Source organism: Neoarius graeffei, chromosome 5, assembly GCF_027579695.1.
Source record: "Neoarius graeffei isolate fNeoGra1 chromosome 5, fNeoGra1.pri, whole genome shotgun sequence".
In the NCBI taxonomy this organism is placed as follows: Eukaryota; Metazoa; Chordata; class Actinopteri; order Siluriformes; family Ariidae; genus Neoarius; species Neoarius graeffei.
This window is the reverse complement of record NC_083573.1, coordinates 2,568,143-2,595,069: the sequence shown is the minus strand read 5'-3', so window position 1 is coordinate 2,595,069 and position 26,927 is coordinate 2,568,143. Positions and strand designations below refer to the sequence as shown.

Genomic DNA, 26,927 nt, shown 5'->3' with positions numbered 1-26,927 from the left:
ATACCATGCGCCGATAGTGTTCCGTGAAGCGCCTTTTGCCAGCGTCCGTTCGAGGAAAAAAAGCCTCTCCCAGGAAAAAAATTGTAAATCTCAAGCATTGAGCGTAGGCTAATTTCGTCAGAAGACAAAAAAAATTGTTCGACAACAACCCATTTTTCCATGACGAATATGTGTTTGCGTAGTCATGAAACAGTGCCATCACAACATCTTTCCCCAACACTGTCATTTTAAACATCTCTCCACACTCCACTCCCTTTCGCTGCCATACGCAGATAGGCCTACGCTAAGATCCCCAACGTTGTCCTTTTTTAATGTTGGCTATTCGCCTAGGTAAGGGTTTTGTAGGACAGGCTACTCACTAACAAACAAATGAAAATCGGATTTTTGTATAGGTGAATCCAACCGGCAGAGTTTTTAAGTACGAGTCCAACCGGGAGAGTTTAAGAGTGAAGAGTGAGAGAGAGAGCTTTAAGAAATGGCTGATTGAGTTTTCCAACTTGTTTCAGTTGAGGGCAACGCTAAGACCAAGGAAACTGACGTCCCATCTACAGGTATGGAGCTCCACGAGCACGGGACGCGATGTTGCGTTTGGTTGTAACGGCTGAGTCGTCTTCTCAAAACACTCGTTCATGACTAGTTGTCTCCCTCTGCTGGGTACTGAATGTCAGTGCGCAGAGTTGTAGTGGGTGGTTGCGAGCATTGCGGCGGCCCGCGGGTGTTAGATTATAGATATGTAGGTAGCCTATATTTTAATAACATCAACAGTATCGGTATCGGTAGTACTCGGTATCGGCAAGTACTGAAATGATAGTACTCATACTCGTATCGGTTTTCACAAATGTGGTATCGGTGCATCTCTAGTCAATTGTTACGGAACTGATGGAATTATCGTGATATTGATGTATGTAATTACACGTATACAATGTACTGTTAATAATACATTCTCAATAAGTATTAACTGCATAAGTGTAATTGATTATAAAGATTTCTGAATTACATGTTCTTTCTGATTGAAAAGAGTACATGTATAATGTAATGTTATTTCATGTAATTTCCACAATACTGGTATTTTACAATTATTGTTGATATTTCAATTTTGAAAATAAATTCTCTTTTTTATTTCAATATTTTATTTTATTTGGTTCTAGTGCTGAGGTATTTAATATTATTACTAAATTTGTCAGATTAATAATGTAAGAAACAGTTTTGTTGCTATTCGAGAGTGTCTGTCAGAACATGATGGCATACGTTAGTTTGTCTGTCAGATTCTGATGATAGAAACCGATGTGTTTCTATTGTCATTTAGCATGTCTGTCAGAAATGACAATAGAAATGGTGGTTTTCAAAGAGATAAACTTTTTTTTTTTAATTGTGGAACATATATTTGCTTCATATGATTATATCATACTCTGGCAGACATTCTATATGATTTTCATGACTTTCCTCCATGAAAAAGATTCAAAATTGTGGGAGAGAGTCTGTCAGATAAAGACTGATTTTGTCTGTCAGAATGATGGTAGAAACACGGGTTAATTAAAATGGCTTTTATTAATTAGTTACCAGGAGTACTGTCCTAAAATTTACTGTGAATGTCCAAGACCCCAAATGCGACTAGAAAAACTTAATAAAATGATCAAAATAATCAATTCAGCAATTTAAGGAGATGGGAGTTAACTGGCCTCTGTTATGGTAGAATCTGCCTGAAGCATTTCAAACCCAAAGGATAAGATTTTTTTAAATTCCAATCAATTTGACAAAGAAAAAAAAATAAGGATTAAAAGATAAAAATTAAAAAACTCGTCTGCATAAAATGTTAAATATTTCCTACAAAATATTTAAAAATTCAGGTGATGCTGATTCAGGGCGGCACAGTGGTGTAATGGTTAGCGCTGTCGCCTCACAGCAAGAAGGTCCGGGTTCGAGCCCCGTGGCCGGCGAGGGCCTTTCTGTGCGGAGTTTGCATGTTCTCCCCGTGTCCGCGTGGGTTTCCTCCGGGTGCTCCGGTTTCCCCCACAGTCCAAAGACATGCAGGTTAGGTTAACTGGTGACTCTAAATTGAGCGTAGGTGTGAATGTGAGTGTGAATGGTTGTCTGTGTCTATGTGTCAGCCCTGTGATGACCTGGCGACTTGTCCAGGGTGAACCCCGCCTTTCGCCCGTAGTCAGCTGGGATAGGATCCAGCTTGCCTGCGACCCTGTAGAACAGGATAAAGCGGCTAGAGACGATGAGATGAGATGATGCTGATTCAGAGAAACTTATACAATGAAAAACATTAACTATATTTTTTTTCGCGGTCCGGTTTCCATCAAATCCTGCGCTCTGATTGGCTGGCGAGCGGGTACGGATCCTACGGTACGGATCCCTGGCGACTCGCTCGTTCACAACAACAAACATAGTAGCAATTTGTGTCAACATTTATCTTTTTTTTTTTTATAAGATTTCTAAATGTTTGCCAGCATTTCTCAGGAGAATAGCATTAATTTTACAGCATGGATAGCGATAACGACAGTGTTCACAGCGAAAGCGAGTTTTACTCCCCTGAGGAAGAAGAAATAAAAGAAAACATTTCAGGAGAAAGCTAAAAACCTCTAACTGCTGCTAATGCCGAGCAAAAACATGGCTGAATCCTGAATGACTCCTATTTGTATAAATAGGGGACGACATAGGCGGCAAAATGTAGTTTTTTCCCTGCCATGGAAGTGCACTTGTATACCGAGGAGGAAGCCATTTGCATTACAGCCGTGAATGAGGATTCAAAATGGCGGCTCGGCTCGGTTTTCTCTTTCAGGCGCTCTCGTTTTCTGTTAGAATTTGGTAAAGAAAAAAATAAATATATTATTCACCAGCTTAAGGTCGGTCCGTATGGTGAAATACTGTGACCTCGGCCTTGAATACTGACCTCCGCCCAGAGGGCCTCACTCAGTACTTTCAAGACCTCGGTCACGGTATTTCACCATACGGACCTTCCAGTTGGGAAATAACATACACACACTATATATATATATATATATATATATATATATATATATATATATATATATATGGGATTTTTCTGACGGTGTGTTCACAGCAGCCTGCTGAGTTCCTGGACGCTCAGTGATGAAGGTGAAACAGGCAGTGAGGCGACGAGTTCAGGAGGAAAACTTCGTCTTGGAAACTTTATATAAAGCAAACACGCATCAGCTGGTGTCTCTGTGCCGAGTGACTACAAGTGAATGAAGGAAAATAACGAACCTTTATGATCCATGTTTGGGAAAATAAATCACACGACATTAGTGTTCATCTGAAACGATGCTGAAATTAAACTGAAATGATCAGAGAAGAAAATCAGTAACTTAAAGCTGTACTGCCTTTCAGATTTCTCAAGTGTGGGTCATAAAAAGAATTTTCCCGACACCCAATTATTTTTATTTAGTGACCGAAAGCTACTGAATTCAAAACACAGACTTGCAATTTTATTTTTTAAATAGAACAATTAATGAATTTATCTCCACATGGCCCGAAATTCTCCACTATTTTTTTCCTGCTTCACCATGACCCAATTCAAGATACTACGTCATGCGTCACATCCCGTGGTGGGCTTTCCCCGTTCACGCAAAGCATTGTGGGATACAAATTTGAAACAGGAGAGAGAAAAATGGAGGACGTGAGTGTGCAAATGAAACGTGAAAGAGCGACTACAGTAACGGAAAGAAAGCAAAAAGAAAAGATGTTATATATGAAGGAAAGGAAACGCAGGACCAAACTAATAAATATGGGCGCTCAGCGAGCACCTCGGTGTGATCAGCTGTTCGTTTAGCGACAGAATGATGGAACTGTCAGTGCACACTCAAAGGGAAACCTGTAGATGGCAGTAATGCAACACTGTGGATGCCAGCTGCCGTAAAACCCAAAAGAAGGTAAACCTGCGCATGCGCACACGGACTTCCTCTGTCTGCTCGACTGCGCCAAGCGAGCAATTTCATGCACATTATTTGCTTTAATCCCCTCAAATTAAATAACTTCCCAGCCACAGAATGGCCTGATATTTTGTGAGATATTACAGAAATAAACAGATATCACAATCACCACATTTCAGACGGAACTAAATTTCACCCATTTTATGAAATCAAAAGGACGTCTCACTTTCAGAACTAAAAAAAATTACATTTTTACCAGTTGATAATCATTTGAAGGAAACGAATACCTGATTTTCAGAAACAATTAAAAAAAAAAGATTAAATTTTACTTTTTTACTTCATTAATACATTTTTACACCCGTGTGTTGTGCATCATCAGTGTTTATTGCACTGTGCTGAAACTGTGTGCGCGTCTTTGTGTTTCACAGTCACACAATTTCCACATTTTGTTTGAGCCGCTCAAAAGTTAGTGCGCCTCACTGACAGGTCGCACCGTGTCTCGTTTCCTCACCTGTCCGCCTGCAGCTCCTCGTTATCTGTGTGATCTTTCCGTTTTCTCACTCGGGGAACGACGGATCGCCTGCTGGAGGAGCGCTGGAGAGGAACCGGCTCGCTGGAGGACACCATGTCCTCGATATCGTCGATGAGAGAGTCGCAGGAGGATGGCATGATCTGGAACATAAACACAGCATCAGGACTGACACTCGATAAATCCAAAGAACTCCAGAGTTCATCAGGAGACGTCAGCATGACACATACACTTTACACACAAGATCACTGGGCTCCTGTTTATTATTTTAATTTATTTATTGCTAACAATCAAATAGAGTGCTGAAATTAATTACATTAATAAATCATTTAATTTCATTTTGCATTGTCATTTCTTTATTTCGCATTATTTAAAAAACATATTGCTCTCCTGAAAATAAAATTTAAACAATTTCTCTCAGAAAGACATTTATATATGTGTTATAATCAAATATTTGAGTCAGTTTCATATATTCGACAAATTAACGCATCACTAATAACGTGTGAAACTGTGAATATAAGATTTAAAATAAAAAAAATTAACTTGTCATATAACTAGACTGAGAAATATCAAATGTTTATTTATGTATTTATTTGAACTAATTTGGTCATATATTAAACGTCATAACTGTTTATCTTGACTGAAAATTAAAATGTAATATGAATCATAAATTCTCTCTGTCTGCTGATTCTTTCACACAGAGTTTTAAAGTTTGTCCAACTTCAAATAAAAATAAATCCTAAAACACTCTGAAGCTAAATCCTCACTAGCTAACATGCTAATCTAGCTAACATGCTAATCAGGCTAGCACAGCTGGAGCCTCACGTGAGCTTCAAACTCACTGCCAGGACAAAAACACTTACTTTACAAATTAATAATCGTCTTGTTTTATCTTTAAATAATATTTCACTCTAAAATTCACAAAAAAAGAAGAAGCGGCTCAGACTCCAACTTCATAAACGCTCCTTCAGCTAAACTTGGCTTGTTTATCTCAGAGTCTCCATGCTGGAGTCACAAGAAGGCTCAATCCTGAACAGAGAGCTTGTACACTGTCGCTGTGCACTACATAGGGGGCAGTAGTGAGCGTCTGCGCTCTGGATTAGTGCACTTCATAGCGAACAGCCGCCATTTTGCGATCGAGCCTGAAAACGATGCTGTACGGCAGCTGCAGTGGGACAAACTTCAGCTTCAGAATCAGAATCAGGCGAATTGCCGAGTCCATTCTCACAGCCGGGGGCGGGGCCGGGGGGCGGGGCTGGAACAGTGAAGAGAGAAGAATTTAGCAAAGACAGCAGTGATATACTACAGAGAATAAAACATGAGAAGAATCTAAAATATACAAATTTGAAAAGTGGACAGATTTTCAGGTGCATGTGTCTGGGTTGTGTTTCAGTCCAAGCTGAACAGTCTGATCTGGTCACATGATGAAGATGAAGAAGAGTCATGACATGAAGAACCCAAAGAGGTGGACAAAGAACCCAACTTCATTACTTCAGTCAAAGTCCAGATCCCGCTGGTCAAATGTCACTCCGATACAGGAGTGAAAGTTGTCCAGTCAATTTTTTCTCAAGTTAAAGTCCTGAAGTACTTGCTTTGAAAAATGATTAAGTATTAAAAGTAGTGGTTAGCGCTGTCGCCTCACAGCAAGAAGGTCCGGGTTCGAGCCCCGTGGCCGGCGAGGGCCTTTCTGTGCGGAGTTTGCATGTTCTCCCCGTGTCCGCGTGGGTTTCCTCCGGGTGCTCCGGTTTCCCCCACAGTCCAAAGACATGCAGGTTAGGTTAACTGGTGACTCTAAATTGACCGTAGGTGTGAATGTGAGTGTGAATGGTTGTCTGTGTCTATGTGTCAGCCCTGTGATGACCTGGCGACTTGTCCAGGGTGAACCCCGCCTTTCGCCCGTAGTCAGCTGGGATAGGCTCCAGCTCGCCTGCGACCCTGTAGAACAGGATAAGCGGCTAGAGATGATGAGATGAGATGAGATGAGAAGTACACTACCGTTCAAAAGTTTGGGGTCACCCAGACAATTTAGTGTTTTCCATGAAAAGTCACACTTTTATTTCCCACCATAAGTTGTAAAATGAATAGAAAATATAGTCAAGCCATTTTTCTGGCCATTTTGAGCATTTAATCGACCCCACAAATGTGATGCTCCAGAAACTCAATCTGCTCAAAGGAAGGTCAGTTTTATAGCTTCTCTAAAGAGCTAAACTGTTTTCAGCTGTGCTAACATGATTGTACAAGGGTTTTCTAATCATCCATTAGCCTTCTGAGGCAATGAGCAAACACATTGTACCATTAGAACACTGGAGTGAGAGTTGCTGGAAATGGGCCTCTATACACCTATGGAGATATTGCACCAAAAACCACACATTTGCAGCTAGAATAGTCATTTACCACATTAGCAATGTATAGAGTGGATTTCTGATTAGTTTAAAGTGATCTTCATTGAAAAGAACAGTGCTTTTCTTTCAAAAATAAGGACATTTCAAAGTGACCCCAAACTTTTGAACGGTAGTGTACATTTTTCTGTCAACGCATCGTTGTATTATTGCCACAACGCTTACAAAACCTATCGCCGTTACCAAAGACAGAAATGTGAATCCACAAAATGAATGCATGCTGTGAATCATGGCGGTTTAACGTTAAAGCACATATCACGGGTAAATTCAGGAGCAAGATCAATGTAATGTATTTTATATTAAACTTTGGTCAAATATCCGTCACATTTTGTGCAATTTTTTTTACCTTGCGCAATACCAGAAAACTTCAGTTGAAATCAAGCCATTTGAGGCGAATTGGTCCGCCTCTGAAAAAAACTTGCCATTTGGATTTCCCAGCAAACACTGATTTGTGACGTCACGTGCGGGACGCCTCCTTCTGAATCCTACGTCAGCGCTGGTTTGTTTATGAGAAAACGACCTGGTGGTTTTCTGCAAATTTCTTCAACGTTATCACGTAATTATTAAAATGGTTAACAGATGTATCGTAGGAGGGTGTAGCAACACCAATCATGATGGGATTAGTGCTCATCGTTTCCCAAAAGACCGGACAATGAGAGAGAAATGGGAGTGCTTGGTCTACACAGGCTGTGCACTGAAACCGTGCAAAGCTCGCGCAGCCTGCTGGCGCTTCCGCAGGTGACGTCACAAATCTGGCTCCAGACTCCTTTGGGATTTTTCCAGACATGTTTTGTTATTTTATTTTTTTCTGCTGTAGACAGATGGCCTTGTGCAAAATTATCCTTCTGGATGAGTGTGTAAAGGGACATACTTTCATATTTAAAAAAACGAAATTGATCCAGAATCTCATCTCATCTCATCTCATTATCTGTAGCCGCTTTATCCTTCTACAGGGTCGCAGGCAAGCTGGATCCTATCCCAGCTGACTATGGGTGAAAGGCGGGGTACACCCTGGACAAGTCGCCAGGTCATCACAGGGCTGACACATAGACACAGACAACCATTCACACTCACATTCACACCTACGCTCAATTTAGAGTCACCAGTTAACCTAACCTGCATGTCTTTGGACTGTGGGGGAAACCGGAGCACCCGGAGGAAACCCACGCGGACACGGGGAGAACATGCAAACTCCACACAGAAAGGCCCTCGCCGGCCACGGGGCTCGAACCCAGGACCTTCTTGCTGTGAGGCGACAGCACTAATCACTACGCCACCGTGCCGCCCCTTTAAAAGAGTCATTATAAGAAATTAAACAGTCAGTTATTCAGACAGTCTTTTAAATTATTTCGCATTTAGTATTCGTACAGAGAGTCACTTAACCGTGGGACTCTCTGAACAATTCAGTAAATCTCTGAACAACTCTCTGAATAACTTGAATTACTTTTTCAGTTCGGAGACTCAGTTAAGTTATTTCAGTGAGTCATTTCAACCTGAAGGTTCAGTTCTGTCAAGTGTACTAATATCGCTCAGCATGAATGCGAGAGGGTGGTTACTAGTTAGCTTTATAGATACGTTGCTAATCAGAGGCTAAATTCCTTACATTCCTTATGTTGTCCAGATTAGCATTCTGTTTCCACAGTTCAGTTATGCACATGTTAAAGAGCTGGACTCTTTTGTTTAGCCACATACAGACACACACACACTCATATTGAGCTGTACTGAGTGTGAAATATGAAAATATGTGTCTGCGTGTGTGATTCGTGACTAACCACATACTTACACGTATTTGTTTCTCACTGATCAAGTCCAATTCCTGCAGCATCACACTTTGTGCTTAAACTATAAGAAAGCGATGGAGGACCACCGGTGTTCCTCTGACTGACGTGGCTACACACATACAGAACGATATTCATCTCATTATCTGTAGCCGCTTTATCCCTCCACAGGGTCGCAGGCAAGCTGGATCCCACCCCAGCCGACCACGGGCGAAAGGCGGGGCACACCCCGGACAAGTCGCCAGGCCACCACAGGGCCGACACACAGACACAGACAACCACCCACACCCACACCCACGGTCAATCCAGAGCCACCAGTCAACCCAACCTGCACGTCCCTGGACTGCGGGGGAAACCGGAGCACCCGGAGGAAACCCACGCGGACACGGGGAGAACACGCAAACTCCACACAGAAAGGCCCCCGCCGGCCACGGGGCCCGAACCCGGACCCTCCCGCTGCGAGGCGACAGCGCCAACCACCACACCACCGCTCTGCCCCAGAACGATATTTAGCCAGCCAATTCATTTAACCATGCTTTCATCAAACCTTATTACAGCTGTATTTATTAAAGTTTATTTTAACCCTACACTCACATTTTCATGTTAAACAATCTGCTTCATATTAGCTTTGTCTCAGATTATATGTACACTCACTAGAAGAGCCAACAATCTCTGCTACTTCCTTTCAAGCTTTATTTTTCTTCATAATGTCTCTAATGAAAGCTTGTATATGACAGGATAAGACGAAACCACACTTAGAAGATTTTCTTCCATGTTTATGGGAAATAATTGCAAGTAGGAACTAAAGTTGTGAGCAGGGAACTGAATGGATGTCAGACCACACACGCCATATGATCGGTCCGAGGAATCACTCGAGCTGATCATTTGGATTTTGTTTTTTGTTTTTTTTTTGTTCCTTTACAGCGTGATACCTAATGTGCATGGAAATGAGAATATCTATCACACTAAAGCCACCAGTCAGTTATGGTGAAGGCTAACACCTGCTAGCATAACTGTTTACTGGCTTTAATATCAGCTAGCAATGTAAGTGCTCCCTAATGCTAGCTGAACTAACTAACCATAACAGCATAATGGTAGCGAGAATGCTATCAGAGGTTTTGCCTGGCTAACATCACCTGGCTAAGTGTGTGCTTTCTTTCTTTCTTTCTTTCTTTATTTCCCCAATGGGATAAAAGTATTGGCACCTACGGCTTTATTTGGGTTGCCACCATTAGAACAAGCTCGCTGTGTCTCGTGCTCAGTAGTTCACCCTGAGAGAGGGAGGGGGGATAAAAGGATAAAAAAGAGAGACAGAAAGAGAAAGTTGAGAAAAGGAATGTACAGAAGAGACGAGATTAGAATCGCATTGTCCCTATCTGATTAAATTCATGCAGTCTACACTACATAATAAGCACTGTGTATTTGTTAAAAGGCTGAATCTCAATGTTAAGTTGAAGAACAGTGGTGCCTTAGGGACTTTTTTTTTACCCAGTAATAATTTATTTGATCAATTTTCTTGGATATAAAAAAATTAGTTTACATTGAGTCTGAGTGGACCATGTTCTCTACCTCCATTGTGGATGCAGCTGTTCGGAGCTGTGGCCGCAAGGTCTCCGGTGCCTGTCGTGGCGGCAATCCCCGAACCCGGTGGTGGACACCGGAAGTAAGGGATGCCGTCAAGCTGAAGAAGGAGTCCTATCGGGCCATGTTGACCTCCGGGACTCCTGAGGCAGCCGACGGGTATCGGCAGGCCAGGCGTGCTGCAGCTCGGGCAGTTGCGGAGGCAAAAACTCGGAACTGGGAGGAGTTCGGGGAGGCCATGGAGAAGGACTATCGGTCGGCCTCGAAGAAATTCTGGCAAACCGTCCGGCGCCTCAGGAGGGGGAAGCAGTACTCTGCCAACACTGTTTACAGTGCGGGTGGGGAGCTGTTGACCTCGACTGGGGACATTGTCGGGCGGTGGAAGGAATACTTTGAGGATCTCCTCAATCCCACCGTCATGTCTTCCACTGAGGAGACTGAGGCTGATGACTCAGAGGTGGACTCGTCCATTACCCAAGCCGAAGTCACTGAGGTGGTTTGCAAGCTCCTCGGTGGCAAGGCACCGGGGGTGGATGAGATCCGCCCTGAGTATCTCAAGTCTCTGGATGTTGTGGGGCTGTCTTGGTTGACACGCCTCTGCAACATCGCGTGGCGGTCGGGGACAGTGCCTCTGGAGTGGCAGACTGGGGTGGTGGTCCCTCTTTTTAAGAAAGGGGACCGGAGAGTGTGCTCCAATTATAGGGGAATCACACTTCTCAGCCTCCCAGGGAAAGTTTACTCCAGGGTACTGGAGAGGAGAATTCGACCAATAGTCGAACCTCGGATCCAGGAGGAACAATGCGGTTTTCGTCCTGGTCGCGGAACACTGGACCAGCTCTATACCCTTCATAGGGCGCTCGAGGGTTCATGGGAGTTTGCCCAACCAGTCCACATGTGCTTTGTGGATCTGGAGAAGGCATTCGACCATGTCCCCCGTGGTATTCTGTGGGGGGTGCTTCGGGAGTATGGGGTTCGGGGCTCTTTGCTAAGGGCTGTCCGGTCCCTGTACGAACGGAGCAGGAGTCTGGTTCGCATTGCCGGCAGTAAGTCAGACCTGTTCCCAGTGCATGTTGGACTCCGTCAGGGCTGCCCTTTGTCACCGGTTCTGTTCATAATTTTTATGGACAGAATTTCTAGGCGCAGCCAGGGGCCGGAAGGAATCCTGTTTGGGAACCACAGGATTTCATCTCTGCTTTTTGCGGATGATGTTGTCCTGTTGGCTTCTTCAAACCAGGACCTTCAGCATGCACTGGGGCGGTTTGCAGTTGAGTGTGAAGCGGCTGGGATGAGAATCAGCACCTCCAAGTCCGAGGCCATGGTTCTCGACCGGAAAAGGGTGGCTTGCCCTCTCCAGGTTGGTGGAGAAGTCCTGCCTCAAGTGGAGGAGTTTAAGTTGGTCATGAGCTTTGGGTAATGACAGAAAGAACAAGATCGCGGATACAAGCGGCTGAAATGAGTTTCCTTCGCAGGGTGGCTGGGCGCTCCCTTAGAGATAGGGTGAGAAGCACAGTCACTCGGGAGGAGCTCGGAGTAGAGCCGCTGCTCCTCCACATCGAGAGGAACCAGCTGAGGTGGCTTGGGCATCTTTTTCGGATGCCTCCTGGACGCCTCCCTGGGGAGGTGTTCCAGGCATGTCCCCCCGGGAGGAGGCCCCGGGGAAGACCCAGGACACGCTGGAGGGACTATGTCTCTCGGCTGGCCTGGGAACGCCTTGGTGTTCTTCCCGAGGAGCTGGCCGAGGTGTCTGGGGAAAGGGAAGTTTGGGCTTCCATGCTTAGACTGCTGCCTCCGCGACCCGGTCCTGGATAAGCGGAAGAAGACGAGACGAGACGAGACGAGATAAAAAAATTATTTATTGTCATAAAAATGTCATATGACTGTAAAACTAGCAGCTCAGGTAATGTGGAACTGAAAGACAGGTTTGTGACTACACAAGGCGCGCTTATTCTCAGTTTACATTCACTTTTTCAGTGACTTTATATACCGGTAGGTGCACACACACACACACACACACACACACACACACACACACACATGGCCCCTTTCCACCAAATCAGCTCCAGGGCTGGCTCGGGGCCAGTACTTAGTTTGGAACCGGGTTTTCTGTTTCCACTGACAAAGAACTGGCTCTGGGGCCAGAAAAACCGGTTCCAGGCTAGCACCAACTCTCTGCTGGGCCAGAGGAAAGAACCGCTTACGTCAGCGGGGGGTCGGAGTTGTTAAGACCAACAACAATAACAAGACCGCGAAAGATCGCCATTTTTAAGTGGCGAGAAGCCGCAGCTGTACAAACGCGAAGTCATCCATTATTATTATTATTATTGTTGTTGTTGCTGCTGCTTCTTCCGTGTTGTTTTTGCTTTGATATTCGCGCCAAGGTTTAAGCAAACGTAGTGACGTAACTGACGTATACAGCGACGTAATGACGTATACAGCAACGTAATGACGTGGCACCGCGAGCGATGGAAAAGCAAACTGGTCCCCAGCTGGCTCGCAAGTTGAACGAGCTGCGAACCAGCACCAGCACTGGCCCCGAACCAGCCCCGGAACCGATCCGGCGGAAAAGGGGTAACACACACACACACACACACACACACACACACACACACACACAGCAGTGGGTTGCCAGTAATCAGACACAGGTGAAACTCATCACATGTTACCTGCCAGTTCTAACTGACTCTTCACCGCCCACAGCTGGCGCTTGATCACATCCAATCATGCCCCCTAAAAACACATGCCCCCACTGGCCAAATCAGGCCAGGGAGCTTGGTGGGAGAGGTAATCTAACAACACTATCTTCACCCCAAGTCTGTGGACCAGCTCAAACTTAAAGGGATGAAGAGCCAGATACCAACCAGTGATCCATGTGTTGGCATCCCTCATGCAGTGGAGCCCTTGGAGTGGGGTGTGGTCAGAACAGAGAGTGAGAGGGCATCCCAGAAGATAGTATTGGAGAGTGAGGACCACCCATTTGATGGCCAGACACTCCTTCTTAATTATGCTGTACTTACTATCCCACACCAAGAGCTTGCGGCTGATGTACAGTACCGGGCACTCCTCCCCCTCTACCACCGGGGACAGAATGGCCCCCAGCCCTCTGTCCAATGCTCCAGTCTCTCTCTCTCTCTCTCTCTGCACTTTAATCTTTCCTAGAACACCTCCAAGACTGAAAACAGCCTGCCTTCAAAGGGGCACACTCCACAGGAACTAGCATTGTGGATGTTACTGAGAAACTTTATACCATACAATCAACCAAACTGTCATCCATACTAATCCTCCTTGGCCATTCACCAACCTTCAAGATGGATGGCAGCTCATCACCTCAAACTAAATCCCAGCAAGCTGTATTTCCTGAGAGATGAATCCCCATGTCAATGTCTCAATATCTTGCAATCAATCTGGACAAGCAAAAGACATTCCAGTGATCTCAGATTTCACCATCTAACACTGCAGACAGCCTTGTTTCCCCACACCACCCCATGGTTGCATTCTCTCAACTTGCTTCCTCTGGCTATTGCATCAGATTTAGAACACTGATGCTTGCCTAAAAAATGTCAAAAATCCACCCACTCATCGGGGTGGGCAACACTTGCATAATTGTTCTTTAATATGTCCAGTTTAATACTTACACATTATTTTGTCCTATTTATACTTACTTGAGTACTTTTTTTAGTTGAATAGCTGTCCTCTTCATTGCATTTCCAAGATAAAAAAGTATTTTACTCTTTACAGTCTTCTTTATACCTTCAAAGTTCTTGTTCCAAATCTCAAAAGGTCTTTTTTTCTCTCTTATTCAGCTCATGAATGTCTGCAATACATCATTCTAAGGGGCTCAGTTTAGAAGCCAGTCGTTTCAGTTTAGCATCCAATCAAGTTAATTAATATAGAAAAAAATCTATCAAGAAGGATGTCAATTCATCAGTGGCAATGACTTTCTAATGTTACATAATGTAGTTAATGCTCTCGCTATCTGTGTGTTTGACAATGGATAATCCACAGTGAAGTTACAGTTTTAACTTAAAATCTATTGTATCGATTTTCAATTATTAAGTTTTCATTGAAAGAGACTTGAGTGCAAATTGTTCTGAGCAATTGTAGCCCTAAGCAGATCAACCATTAGGTGATGGACAGGGGGACACAATTTTCTAACCTGGGCCACTGATCCACACCCATACACCCTGAGCTCTAACGCCAACACAGTCAATTTCAAATAAGTTCTTGTGGTGCAGGAAAAAAACCAAAAAATCTTTCAAATCCAGATACAAGCATCAAAATTTGCACGCAGACCCCTCAAGTACTATATTTTTCATATTTCCCATTAGCCAGTTGAATTTCAAATTTGGCCACCATTTTTAGCCATAAAATAACAATTTCCCATAGAATGTGACCCACGTCAACAAAATTTAGTGAGAATTATTGAATAAACACTGATAAGGATTCTTAACATTGCTGTTTTATTCATCAAAACTGGAAACGAAAAATAAAATTTCACTTTTTTCACCTCAATGATAAATCAGATTATTGTTTTAAAAAAAAAAGTGGAGTAAAGCATGGTGGTGCACCAGGGCCGGCTCTAGGTCTTTGGCTGCCCTTAGCAAGATTGAATTTTGGCGCCCCCCCCCCAAGAAAAAAACCCCTTTAATAACTTCTAAATAAATAATCACTCTATTCTATTACTATTAAACAATGTACGGTGCATGGACAATAAACAAGAAGTCATTTTTATCTTTTTCATTATTGTTATTATTGTTATCATTATTAACATAAAGTGTCACAAAGTAAAATGACCACACAAATTCAATACATATCTCCATATAATGGGCAAAAACTCTTCCGCACCCTGTTCAAAGTGTAGTGCATGGACAATAAACAAGAAATAATTTTTAGTTTCTTTTTTGCTATTAAAAGTTAAGTCATCTCTGAAGAATTAACAAATTAAATGAATAAAAAATTCTACAATTCTAAATTGTGCAAACTTAAGCACCCTGTTAGGACATCAATGGGCTGTATTTTCAAACAAAAGTGCTATTATGGGTACTTTGTAATTGAAGTCTATTGCTGTTTGCATCTAGTTAGCTAGGCAGACATTGATTCAGGCGTCTAAAATATTAATTTGCCACTATAATGGTTGATATGAGAGATTAGATCAGACTTACCTCTATACTTGGCTCTATTTGTTTCTGTAGCCTTCGTTTGTGCCCTTGCGCACTCGAGAGTTTGGATTTCTTCATTTAAGCACTTGTAGTCTGGGCTACTTTTTGCAGTGGATAGCCATTCTCATTCCCCAGTGAGCACCGCTCCCCCCGCCCCCCTTATAACCTATCATTGTGCATTTTTAGTAGGCATAAGGAAATCACCGACCACTACTGCATAGGCTACACTTGTTTTTCAACCTTTTTGAGCCAGGGCGCACTTTTTTCAATGAAAAAATCTCAAGGCACATCACCAATAGAAAATGTTGACTGAAACTAAAATGCTGTTGCCAATATTTACAATATACAGTCATTCTATAATTTTCCACGGTACACTTGGTGATCTCTCACGGCACACTAGTGTTCCGCGGTACTAGAGTTCGGCAGCACAGTGGTTGAAAACACTGTACACCACTGATGCACTTGGTAACATCTCCTTCAATAACTCCATCCCTCCTTTTTGGTGGGGTTTTAGTCGCCCTTGGTGCCCCTGGGCACACTTTGCACTCTAGGCAATTGCCTAGGTTGCCTGTAGCAATCGCTGGCTATGATTACATGGCCAAAACAGAGAATAGCCACGGATGCGCACTTGCGTGCCCGAAGACACACTATAGACAGGGCGAACCACTGTTGAGCGCTTATTGTTTCATGATTAACAACCACCACCCCAACCCACCCCACCCCGCTTTTTTTTTTTTGACAAATCGCACCCTGACTACATGCTTTGCTGTACAATTAAATTAGACTAAGACATTATAATGCTGACTCATTTTCAGAATAGTGGAAGTCATAATTTTTCTCCCCCCGTTTCTGCGGCCCTGGATGGATGCAGCGCCCTTAGCATTTGCCTATATTGCCTATGCCACGGTCTGGCTCTGTGGTGCACCCTATGACAAGCTGGGCCACAGCTGGGTTCAAAGCTGATGGTCAACTGGGGCCTTTCTGCATGGTGATGCATGTTCTCCTCGTGACTGGGTGGGTTTTCTCCGGGGGCTCCAGCTTCCTCCCATATTTTCTCATGGGATCAGGGATCTGCCAATATCCCTTTGTCAAATCCAGTGTGAAATAAAAGCAAAACATGCCTAATCGATGGAGCAGTTTGTCACTGTGAGGCATCAGATACGTGTCAAACTTAGACACCATGCTGACTTTTCTAAAATCCACACAAAACTGGACTAAACTGTCAGTCTTGGACACAAAAACCACTGGGACACTCCAATCACTGTGGGACTCCTCAATTCCAAAAAATTAGCTATAAATCTCCTGTAGGAGCCAGCCAGCCCCAGGAACTGCTTCAGCCCCTTTTTGGTCTTGGGTCTTGGGCAGGCCGCAATCACTGCAGTTTGATTAATTTGGGGACGCATCTGCCCATGACCCATGTGGAAGCCCAAATACCGTACTTCCACCCATCCAATTGTACACTTCCTCGGGTTTACCGTCAGTCCCGCACATCTCAAAGATCTCAGGACAGCCCTCAGATATTGTAAATGCCGCTGTACTGTATTACTGTAAATCATGATTTACAGGACCCCCAAGAAGGGCGTGACTGTCACACAGTTTGATCGACCACTTTCCATTCTCAGGCGGTTGGTAATATGGTAAAGAGGGACTGACTCACTTCTAAAATGGCTGACATGAGCAGTGTTGTTTACATCGTCTCTGAGAAACAGAGAGGATGTTCAGAGGCGTTCAGTGACCTCTGGGATGCAGATCTTTTTTTGTTATTGACATAATGAAATGGTAATCATATCAAATATAATATTAGAATGAAAACAAAATGTCGAGTTGATGCCATAACCGGACTCCAGGCTGCTGCTGTACAGCGAAATCAAACAGCTCATGCATTAAAAACCTGACACTGAGTTTGTGTCGAGCAGATCAGGCGACACATATTGTGTTCAATGCTGTGAACAAATTCACAGGTTGTGTTCATTTTAAAACGACACATATCCATGTGCAAAAAAGCTGAATTCTTCAACACAGATTCATTTAATATTGACACAAAATGTGCAAACTGGAGTGCAACACATAATTGTGTAATTTTTCAGGAACATTCCTTCTAAAAGCGCACAGTGAGATTTTAAAGATTTTATTTGATATTTATTTTAATACAGCAATAAGCAGAATTTTGTACAGATTAAACACCAGATGGTCAGTGATGATACTGTATGCTTCAACAGAAATTAATAACTACATGAAAATCATCAAACCATCAAGTAGAATTTTGTTTGTAATTTTCTTGAAATTGTTGGTTTGGTCCATTTAAAACATTCAAGGAAAGAGTAAACGCAGATCACTGTTAAAACAATATGATGTGATAAAGTGTCACAATTATCAGTTGATCCGATCTTATAACTGCATGAGACTGCTCGAACACAATACAACTACTACTACGATTATTAATAATAATAATAATAATAATAATAATAATAGCATAAACAGCAAAGCTTACTCATCCTGAGGCCCGACTGACCACAGAAGGTTTTTGCAGGCAGTTACAGTTACAATACCGAAATTAAAAACAAGGAATTTCAAAAATGATAGATCGATAGACTGTAGAATGGACAGAAGCAGATAGATCATGATGAATAAATGTATACAGTATAACGTGCGCAGCATGCTGGTCATACATCAATTATCATAGCAATACAGGGGGTTTCAAAACATTTGATATCATTTCACAATCTAATAACTTTGCCAATTCTCATTCAATTGACCTCAAATTTTAACAGCATGTGTGGAAACAGGTCAATATTTTATGTTTAATGTTTTTAGGTGTAGAAACGCCATTCACTGGGAAAGAAAAGGCGTTGTGTGTGTTAGAGTTCGCTTGAACACAGTCGAACAAGACTACAGCGTGCATTTATGAGAGAATTCTCTAAAAACACACCAACTGCAATACAGATTTGGACATGGCACAAAAAGTTCAAAGAGGAAGGCTCTGTGTGTGTGTGTGTGTGTGTGTGTGTGTGTGTGTGTGTGTGTCAGGCGGTGCGCATGTTGAAAATTTGTGAAATTGTTCATGGAGTCCACAGACCTTTGAATTTCTCATTCAAATTTTGAGGAATAAATCTGATATTGCTCAACGTTAAACCTGTTCAGTTTCATTTGCCTCGACCATGTAGTTTCTGGGATATTTACATCTCAAATAATATCAAAATTTTTTGAAACACCCTGGATATAAAATGTTCTGTATCCAAGATAAAGATGAAATTCTTGCTGTTTTCTGGCCTGTCTGTGACTCTGGAACAGGTATGAACAGGCGATCTGTGCAGAAGTCAGTCAGGACGTCTCTCAGTTCACTTGTTTGTGTCTGGTTTGTCCATGTGCTGACCAACAGCATGAAACCACTTCCGCACCTCCACCATTACTGCTTTACTACTCCAGAATCAGAAGAATATGGAGCTCCAACACTGACAGGATGCTCAGTTAGGTGATGCTTATATATCATCCATAAAACAACGGGCAGTGTGTCACAATCCAGTTTTACTTTTTCTTGATAGAGACTGATGAGGGCAATGGATTTTCCGTTCCATTCCGATACGCAATGCATGACCTCAGTGACTGAAGCTCACTGGTTCAGGCTGTCCTTCAGGATGATGTTCTTCTGTTGTCTGAAAATTTGGGCCCATTTTTGTTGCAATGCCTCCTTCCCATCAAAACATCTTAAAGTTGTAGCAGAAAATGAGTCACGTCCACCAAGAACAATTTCTTTCCAGACCACCAGAGGGAACCTTCTCTTGATTTTGGTTATTGTTTTGCTCATTCCTGGTTGTTGTCTTGTCTTTGTTTGTTTTGTTCATGCTTCAAGACCTCTGAAGAACATTTTATCAGAGCTCAGCTTGACTTCTTCTGTTCATTTTTATCTATTTGTCTCTGTAGAACTGACAGAAGCTCCAGAATCTCATTCTGAAATGTCTACGCATAGTTGTGTTGTCTGTCAACTCAGATATAAAATTGTCACTCTCTTCTCATCATGTTTAATGTAAATGACTGACCAAATGATACACTGATTGGTTTTACATGTTTCAGAGAGTCGATACTGTTGGAGAGACCCAAAAGTCACCACCAGAATTATTGTCACCCTTCATGAAATTAAGCTCCTCCATAATGATTTCTGAAAGAGTGACCTACTACCACATATTAACCTCCTGGCAGAGGCAACCAAGTCTCACACTAAAGTCTGGAAGGACTTGGTGGAATTCATGACGGCATCAATCTTCACACAAAGTCCAGGACACAAAACGTCTCTCAAAATAGTCAAATTGGAAACCAATTCGTAAACCAAACTGAAAACATTTAATTGCTAAGGAGTTAAACTAAGAATATATACACAAATCCTAACAGAGGGATTTAATTACATTTTACTTCAAAGTGTCATAAACAGTCATGAGCTAAATTTAGAAGATTTCTGTTAGGGTGGCAATAGTTTTAGCACTGGCTATACTGTGTACATCATGTGATGAACTAATATTAGGAAAACACATTTTTACACTAATTTGGAAGGAATTACATTAGCATTGCGCTGCACCATTGTATTAGCTTTGCCACCTGTTTATCATCAGCTCTTCGTTTTATTTCTTCAAGTTTCTGCACTCGGGTTGTGTTTCCTGTTTCCTTCACTTTCTCAATCAAATAGTCCAGATGCTGCAGTGTAAACAGAGTCACTCTTTAAGGCGATCTCCTCAAGCAGTATCACACACTCATAACACTCGTTCACCAGTCTGATTTTTTCTTTCTCCATTTCTTTTATTTCATTCTCTACATGATTCATCAAGCTCTTTTTCTCTCCAGACTCTGTCTCGTATTTCTTTTTCAGATCTTCCTTCGTCTTCTTGACCTTCCTTGTCTTACTCACATAGATTTCGTTTTCTTTTGTATGATGACTGACCCGACACTTCCCAGTACACACTGTGCACTTACCCTCAAACATGACGCTACACCATGAGAGATCTCTGACCCACCAGCATCCTGGATAATGACAGTTCTCCTCACAGATGTTACAGCAAGTGGCCTGTGTGGTGAACAAGTTCCGCCAGCTAAATTCTATTGGTACCTTTGCTTTGTAAGGCTCATCCACTTCATATTCCCAGTTATGATGGTCGCCTTTTTTCTCATGCTCCTGTAAAGCCTCTTTTGACTGCTGAAGTGCTTTTTGTTTTAGTTCCGTCAGTGTGATTCGATCCTTTAGATTGGAGATGGATGCTGTCAGTTGTTTGCGTTTTCTCAGCACTGCTTCAGTCATTTTCAAGTTTATGGCTTTACTTTCTTTCAGAAAGGTCAGAAAGCTCTCCATTGTTTTCGTTAACAGTTTCCATGATGCTTCATAATACTCTAATATTTCCTCATCATTAAAGTTTTCACAGTGAAAGTTGTCGAACCTGAAACACACAGGCTCCCCTTTATCAGTCTGAGCACACGGGATTTTGGATTCCTTGATGGATTTAATGACATTTGTAGGTTTTCTCGGAGCGTGTGTGATGAAAACAATTATGTTTTTCTCCACGTCATGGCCAAATAATGAGAGAACGGCATTAAAAACATACAGCTGTCTTTCAGTGAGTCGATCTGTGCTTGATTTCACCACAAGACAAACTGCATCAATTTCATGACTCCATCTTTAGATCTAATTAACTCATGTAAACTTTCAGATACCTTTAAATCCTCCTGAATACCATCAGTGCTTCCAAATCCAGGCGTGTCGATGACGGTCAGGGAGAACGGGCCGTGTTCAGTAAACACATCATATACTGTGACTACATTTGTCTGAGAATCGGTTTGATTTTCTTTTGTCTCTATGATCTCACACCAAACTCTGTCTTTACTTTCAACACCCAGCAGGTAATTGACCATGGCATTGATAAGAGTTGACTTTCCTGTTCCTGTTTCTCCCACTAGTAAGATGGTTTTGTGAAGTTTGTTGGTGTCTTTTTCTCCAAATGCTTCTCTCTTCAGTCTTTCACCATCAAATACAGTCCTTGTGTTGAGAATATATCTTGTGATGAATCCTTCTATTGTTCTGCTGTTTCTTCTGATTTCATTTAGTTGTGTTTCTGTTGAAGTGTCCAAGTCTTCATTCCTACACAAAAAATAATGGTTTATGGATGAATCTAAAGTATGATGGATTCTAACTCTGTCGCATCCTGCATATCAAATTGAATCCACACATTTGGCAGACTTTCCTTCCATTATCTTCATCACTGAGATTATCGATATTGTTGTTCACTTCTTGTCATGTCTGTGGTACCCTTTAATGGGTTACTTAAATATAGTGGCCTGCAATGCCAATTTACTTCATCAGGCAACATTTTTGGTCAAATTTAATTAAGTGCAAAATGAAGTGGATCTCCATAACTTGTTTAAAATGTCAGTTTGATGGAAAAAATAATTGTATCAGATGAAACCTTACCCTTCAGAGGAATGACGAAAATGCGCCATGATTGGTGTCTTGTTGCTGATATCAAGAAGTAAATCAGGGTTATTTACAAAGTCTGAGTTTTAAGTCAGAGAAAAATATTTATTCTCAGAGCAAAATAAATTACAGGCACATTAAAAGCTCAGTATATGCAGTGAAGCCTCTGTACGTACCGAGGACGCAGGAACTCAGGGTGCTGACGGTGCTGCAGTCGCCCAAACTTTCAGCTGTCAATGCTAAAAAATAATAAGATATAAACAAATAAAGAAAAGAACAAGCTTTAAAACTGAGCAGTGTGTGTAGAGTTTAAATTTGTTTGTCAGAGATAGTCTTCCTCTAATACCACACTGATTACAATTTATTTTTTTGTGTGCACATTTGTTTATTGGTTTTCAGAGAACATGACAAATACAAACTCAATCATGTGAAGATGAAATGCGAGGTGCGTGTCAGCTGCAGGCCGGATGCTACCCCAGCCCGAGTCGGGCGGCAGGACTATGTGGCAGCGGGGTCGTGATCGAGCGTCGGCTGTGGGAGGTGGGGAGTCAGGAGACCCACCAAAGCTGGTTGGTAAAATGTGATGGGTTTCACCCATGACCGATTACTGGCAGTTTATTTGTGTGACTCTTATATTCTTGAAGAGAGAAGCCAGTAACCAGAGAGAGAGAGAGAGAGGTTTTTTTTGAGTTCAAAAAAAACTTTTTTACAATAACTTAAAAAGACATCTCATCTCATTATCTCTAGCCGCTTTATCCTGTTCTACAGGGTCGCAGGCAAGCTGGAGCCTATCCCAGCTGACTACGGGCGAAAGGCGGGGTTCACCCTGGACAAGTCGCCAGGTCATCACAGGGCTGACACATAGACACAGACAACCATTCACACTCACATTCACACCTACGCTCAATTTAGAGTCACCAGTTAACCTAACCTGCATGTCTTTGGACTGTGGGGGAAACCGGAGCACCCGGAGGAAACCCACGCGGACACGGGGAGAACATGCAAACTCCGCACAGAAAGGCCCTCGCCGGCCACGGGGCTCGAACCCGGACCTTCTTCCTGTGAGGCGACAGCGCTAACCACTACACCACCGTGCCGCCCTTAAAAGACATTACAATGTCAAATTGTCATCTTAAATATAATTAAAAATCAAATAAATAACACAGTTAAAAATATTAAACGGCAGATACAGAAACCTCTAACACAGGGGTCATCAAACTACGGCCCGCGGGCAAACTACGGCCCGCGGGCAGACTCCGGCCCGCCACCCCCCTTTGACCGGCCCCCCAGCCCCTCTGCCCCCCACCACTTGAACCGGCCCTATGAGGCAATCCCCAAAAGTGGTCATGGCCTATTTTTTTTAAATTGCTTTTTGGCAAATAATAGCATGTCTGTATCTTGTATTTTGTTGATTTTATCAATTAAAATTGATATTTAGTTATAAAATGAACTATTCATATTTTCCGAATTTTCGTCATATGCTCGCGATCAAGCAGTGACAGGCAGCGCATGCGCAGAGAACTGTCAGTGTTCAGGACAGCAAAATGGCTAGCGGTCAGCAAAAAGCTGACAGAGAGTGCAGAGTTTTTAAAGAACAGTGGACCACCGATTATTTTTTCGTTTAGTGTAAGGACCGTGCAGTTTGTCTTGTATGTAAAGAAAGTGTGTCGGTTTTCAAAGAATATAATCTGCGTCGTCACTACGAAACCTGCCACAAAGAGAGTATGCTAGTTTGCCAGGGCAAACAAGAGAAGACAGGATTCGGAGGATGAAATGCGGACTGGCTGCACAACAGAATGTATTCCTTCGTCAAACCCAGATCAACCAGGCTGCTGTCCGAGCTAGCTATAAGGTAGCTCACCTACTGGAAAGCCCATGGAAAGCCGTTTACTGATGGGGACTTTGTTAAAGTATGCATGCTTGCTGTGGCCGAGGAGGTGTGTCCCGACAAGAAGGATGCGCTCAACGCGGTGAGTCTCTCCGCACCTACTATAACCAGGCGAACCGAAGATTTGGGGGACGACATGTATGACCAGCTGAATGAGAAAGCGTCAGAATTCGAGTTTTTGTTTTGGCCGTGGATGAGAGCAATGACGTGCAGGACACAGCACAACTGCTGTGATCTATTGCTCATATTATTATAATTTCACTGTTTTTTTTTAAATGTATTTATTTGACCTTTATTAAGTGCTGCACACAATTATTATTAATAATATCAACAGGCCTACCTACAATTTATAATTTTCCACTCACCTTTGCCAGTGTCAATCACCTCAACTAGGCAGATGTTTCTTACCTTGACAGCTTTGATGTTATTTTTATTAGAAAATAAATAAATGGAATATCTCTGGTATTTCAAATTAAAACAAAGTGTGAAGACTCGATTACTACTTTTGCAAACCACTAGTAAAGATAAACAAATATGTGCCAGGAATCAAGTGTTGATACAGTAGTGGGGGTATAGTAGTGTGGATATAGTAGTGTGGATATAGTAGCGGGGATACAGTAGTGTGGATACAGTAGCGGGGATACAGTAACGGGGATACAGTAACGGGGATACAGTAACGGGGATACAGTAGTGTGGGATATAGTAGTGGGGATATAGTAGCGGGGATATAGTAGTGTGGGATATAGTAGTGTGGGATATAGTAGTGGGGGAATAGTAGTGTGGATATAGTAGTGGGGGATATAGTAGCAGGGATATAGTAGCAGGGATATAGTAGTGTGGGATATAGTAGCGGGGATATAGTAGTGGGGATACAGTAGCGGGGATACAATAGTGTGGGATATAGTAGTGGGGATATAGTAGTGGGGATATAGTATTGGGGGATATAGTAGTGGGGGATACAGTAGTGGGGATACAGTAGTGGGGATACAGTAGTGGGGATATAGTAGCGGGGATATAGTAGTGGGGATACAGTAGTGGGGATATAGTAGTGGGGATACAGTAGTGGGGATATCGTAGTGGGGATATCATAGTGGGGATGGCTGTGCCAGGCTAGTAATCTCTACTACACAATGAGGCCTGCCGATATAGCTGACCCGACCCCGGCCCCCCATCACAGTCAGGAACGGCAATGTGGCCCCCAGAGAAAAAAAGTTTGGTGACCCCTGGGCTATGCTTTTGTGCTTTATAGGCGTATGGAGAGCGCATTGATCAGACCCTCCAGGATTTCGCGATGTTGCGATTTGCAACTTCAACGCAAATTCAACCAATCCCCGCGAATTCAGGGCGGTGTTGCAATTATATCCAATCACCGCAACTTTCCCGCAAATTTGACCAATCGTTGGCGTCGTCTTGAGGTGACGTCGGCAAACTACCTTCTGCCTTACTTCCGTGTATACGTTCAAGAGAAGCAGCATGTGAGCAGTGTTGCCAGATTGGGTGGTTTACGTCCTAATTGGGCAGTTTTAAGTGAATTTTGGCGGGTTTTTAACATATTTTGGGCTGGAAAACGTCAGCAGTATCTGGCAACACTGCATGATGTGCGAGTCAGTGTTTATGTTGGCTTAAATTCTGTTACTGAAAGTGTGTTATGTTTACAGTGAAGGACTGTGCGCACTTTACATTATTATTTGACTTAATACAAGAAATTAATGGATGCCAACATTTTTGCCAAAATGGTGTTTTATTTTCCATTGTTTAGGCAACTTCAGCATCATACTGTGAGATTCTGTTCAAATTGTTTTTTTCTTCTATGAAGCCTGAGCCATTTATTTTATTAGTTTATAATTATTGTTTAATTTAGTCTTCAGGAGAGACTGCCTGCACACAGTACTAGTGTTAATAGTTTTTTTTCTTACATGAAAGCTGAGGCATTTATATTATATTTTAAGGTAACTTCATGTTGTGCTGTGAGGTTCTATGCACTTTAACTTTTGAACCAACAGGTGCATTTGGATAAGTAAAGCCTATTTTTCTGTATTTTTGTAGTCCTGGTAATCTTTTATATTGGTAAAGTTGTTTATAGGACCATTTCTCAGTGTCTTTGTTTTTTTAATCAATAGTTTTTCAGTAATAACTTAATATTTAACATATCACTCAATTTTAATCACAAAAAGAGAAAATCGCAACAGTTTCTCGCAACTTTCACTTCCTTCCGCAATGTAATCGCAACAAAAGCCTAAAAAACACCGCAACTTTCATCGCAATTTTTTGCAAAAACCCGCAACAGACATTTTAGCCCGCAACAATCACAAAAAAGGCCCGCGGAATCCTGGGGGGTGTTAGGGTTTTGCTGGGATTCGAACCTGGTTCGTTGGTGTGATGATCCAGCAAACCCCCACTAGGCCACCAGGGGAATGACTCAAATGCAGAGGCGTGAGGCGGAAGTAGAAAAAGTAACAAAAGGTTTATTTATACTATGTACACTATATACAATCCAGGGCAAAACAAAAAAACAAAAACAAAGAGTATAATTCAAAAAGAAAAAGGCAAAAATGCAAAAGCTCAGAAGATCCACAAAACACAGTACAAAGGAAACTGGAGATAAACATAACAGCACAAAGACTCCGTGACAAGAGGACTGAACTCAGGGGTATAAATACACAAACTAATTAAGGACACAGGTGAAGATAATCAGGACAAACAGGCAATTAACAAAAAACACAAAACACAGGAACAGTGGCGGCCTCTAGAGGCCAAAATAAACATGACAAGAAAAAGAAATAACAGCGGCCTCTAGAGGCCAAAACAGTCCTAGTCCTAACAGGGGGACTGACTGATGGATGACGTTAAGTGTATTGTTTCAGTAAAATTACTTTGTCCATTTCGTACTGGCAAACCTACCTTTTCTGTCAGGCAACAGTAGGCTATTTTGAGGCAGTATTAGTTAGCCCTACGTAGTTATCTAATTCGTCAAATTATCCTACCAGGATCAGGTTGTTTCCAAATTCACCGGCGAAGTGCTTCCCGCTTGACATTGTATGTGTGCAGTCTATCCAAGTGATGGAGACGTGAAGTGACAGCAGTGATAAACTAATCCAGGTCTGCATGCACATGTTAAAAGGGAAAAGTAGTCTATTCTAACAGAGAGCGAACTTCGATGCCACTTTTGAGAATTAGTGCTAGTAGCCTTAACGCCATTTGTTACTGGTGAGACGGAAGACATTAAATTATTTTTAGCTTTTTCTA

General features: G+C 42.5%; 1 protein-coding gene across 1 annotated transcript in view; it reads right to left on the bottom strand.

Annotated features, from left to right (window-relative positions):
* The window catches only part of cdkal1 (CDK5 regulatory subunit associated protein 1-like 1), a 358,098-nt gene extending 352,648 nt beyond the window's left edge, over positions 1-5,450 (bottom strand). Inside the window, exons 1-2 of the mRNA XM_060920977.1 lie at positions 5,292-5,450; positions 4,411-4,571 (exon numbers count right to left, since the gene is read on the bottom strand). Coding sequence (XP_060776960.1) covers positions 4,411-4,568 — 158 coding nt within the window. The 5' untranslated portion in view covers positions 4,569-4,571; positions 5,292-5,450. The remainder of the gene's footprint in view (positions 1-4,410; positions 4,572-5,291) is intronic.
* Between the last annotated feature and the right edge of the window lie 21,477 nt (positions 5,451-26,927).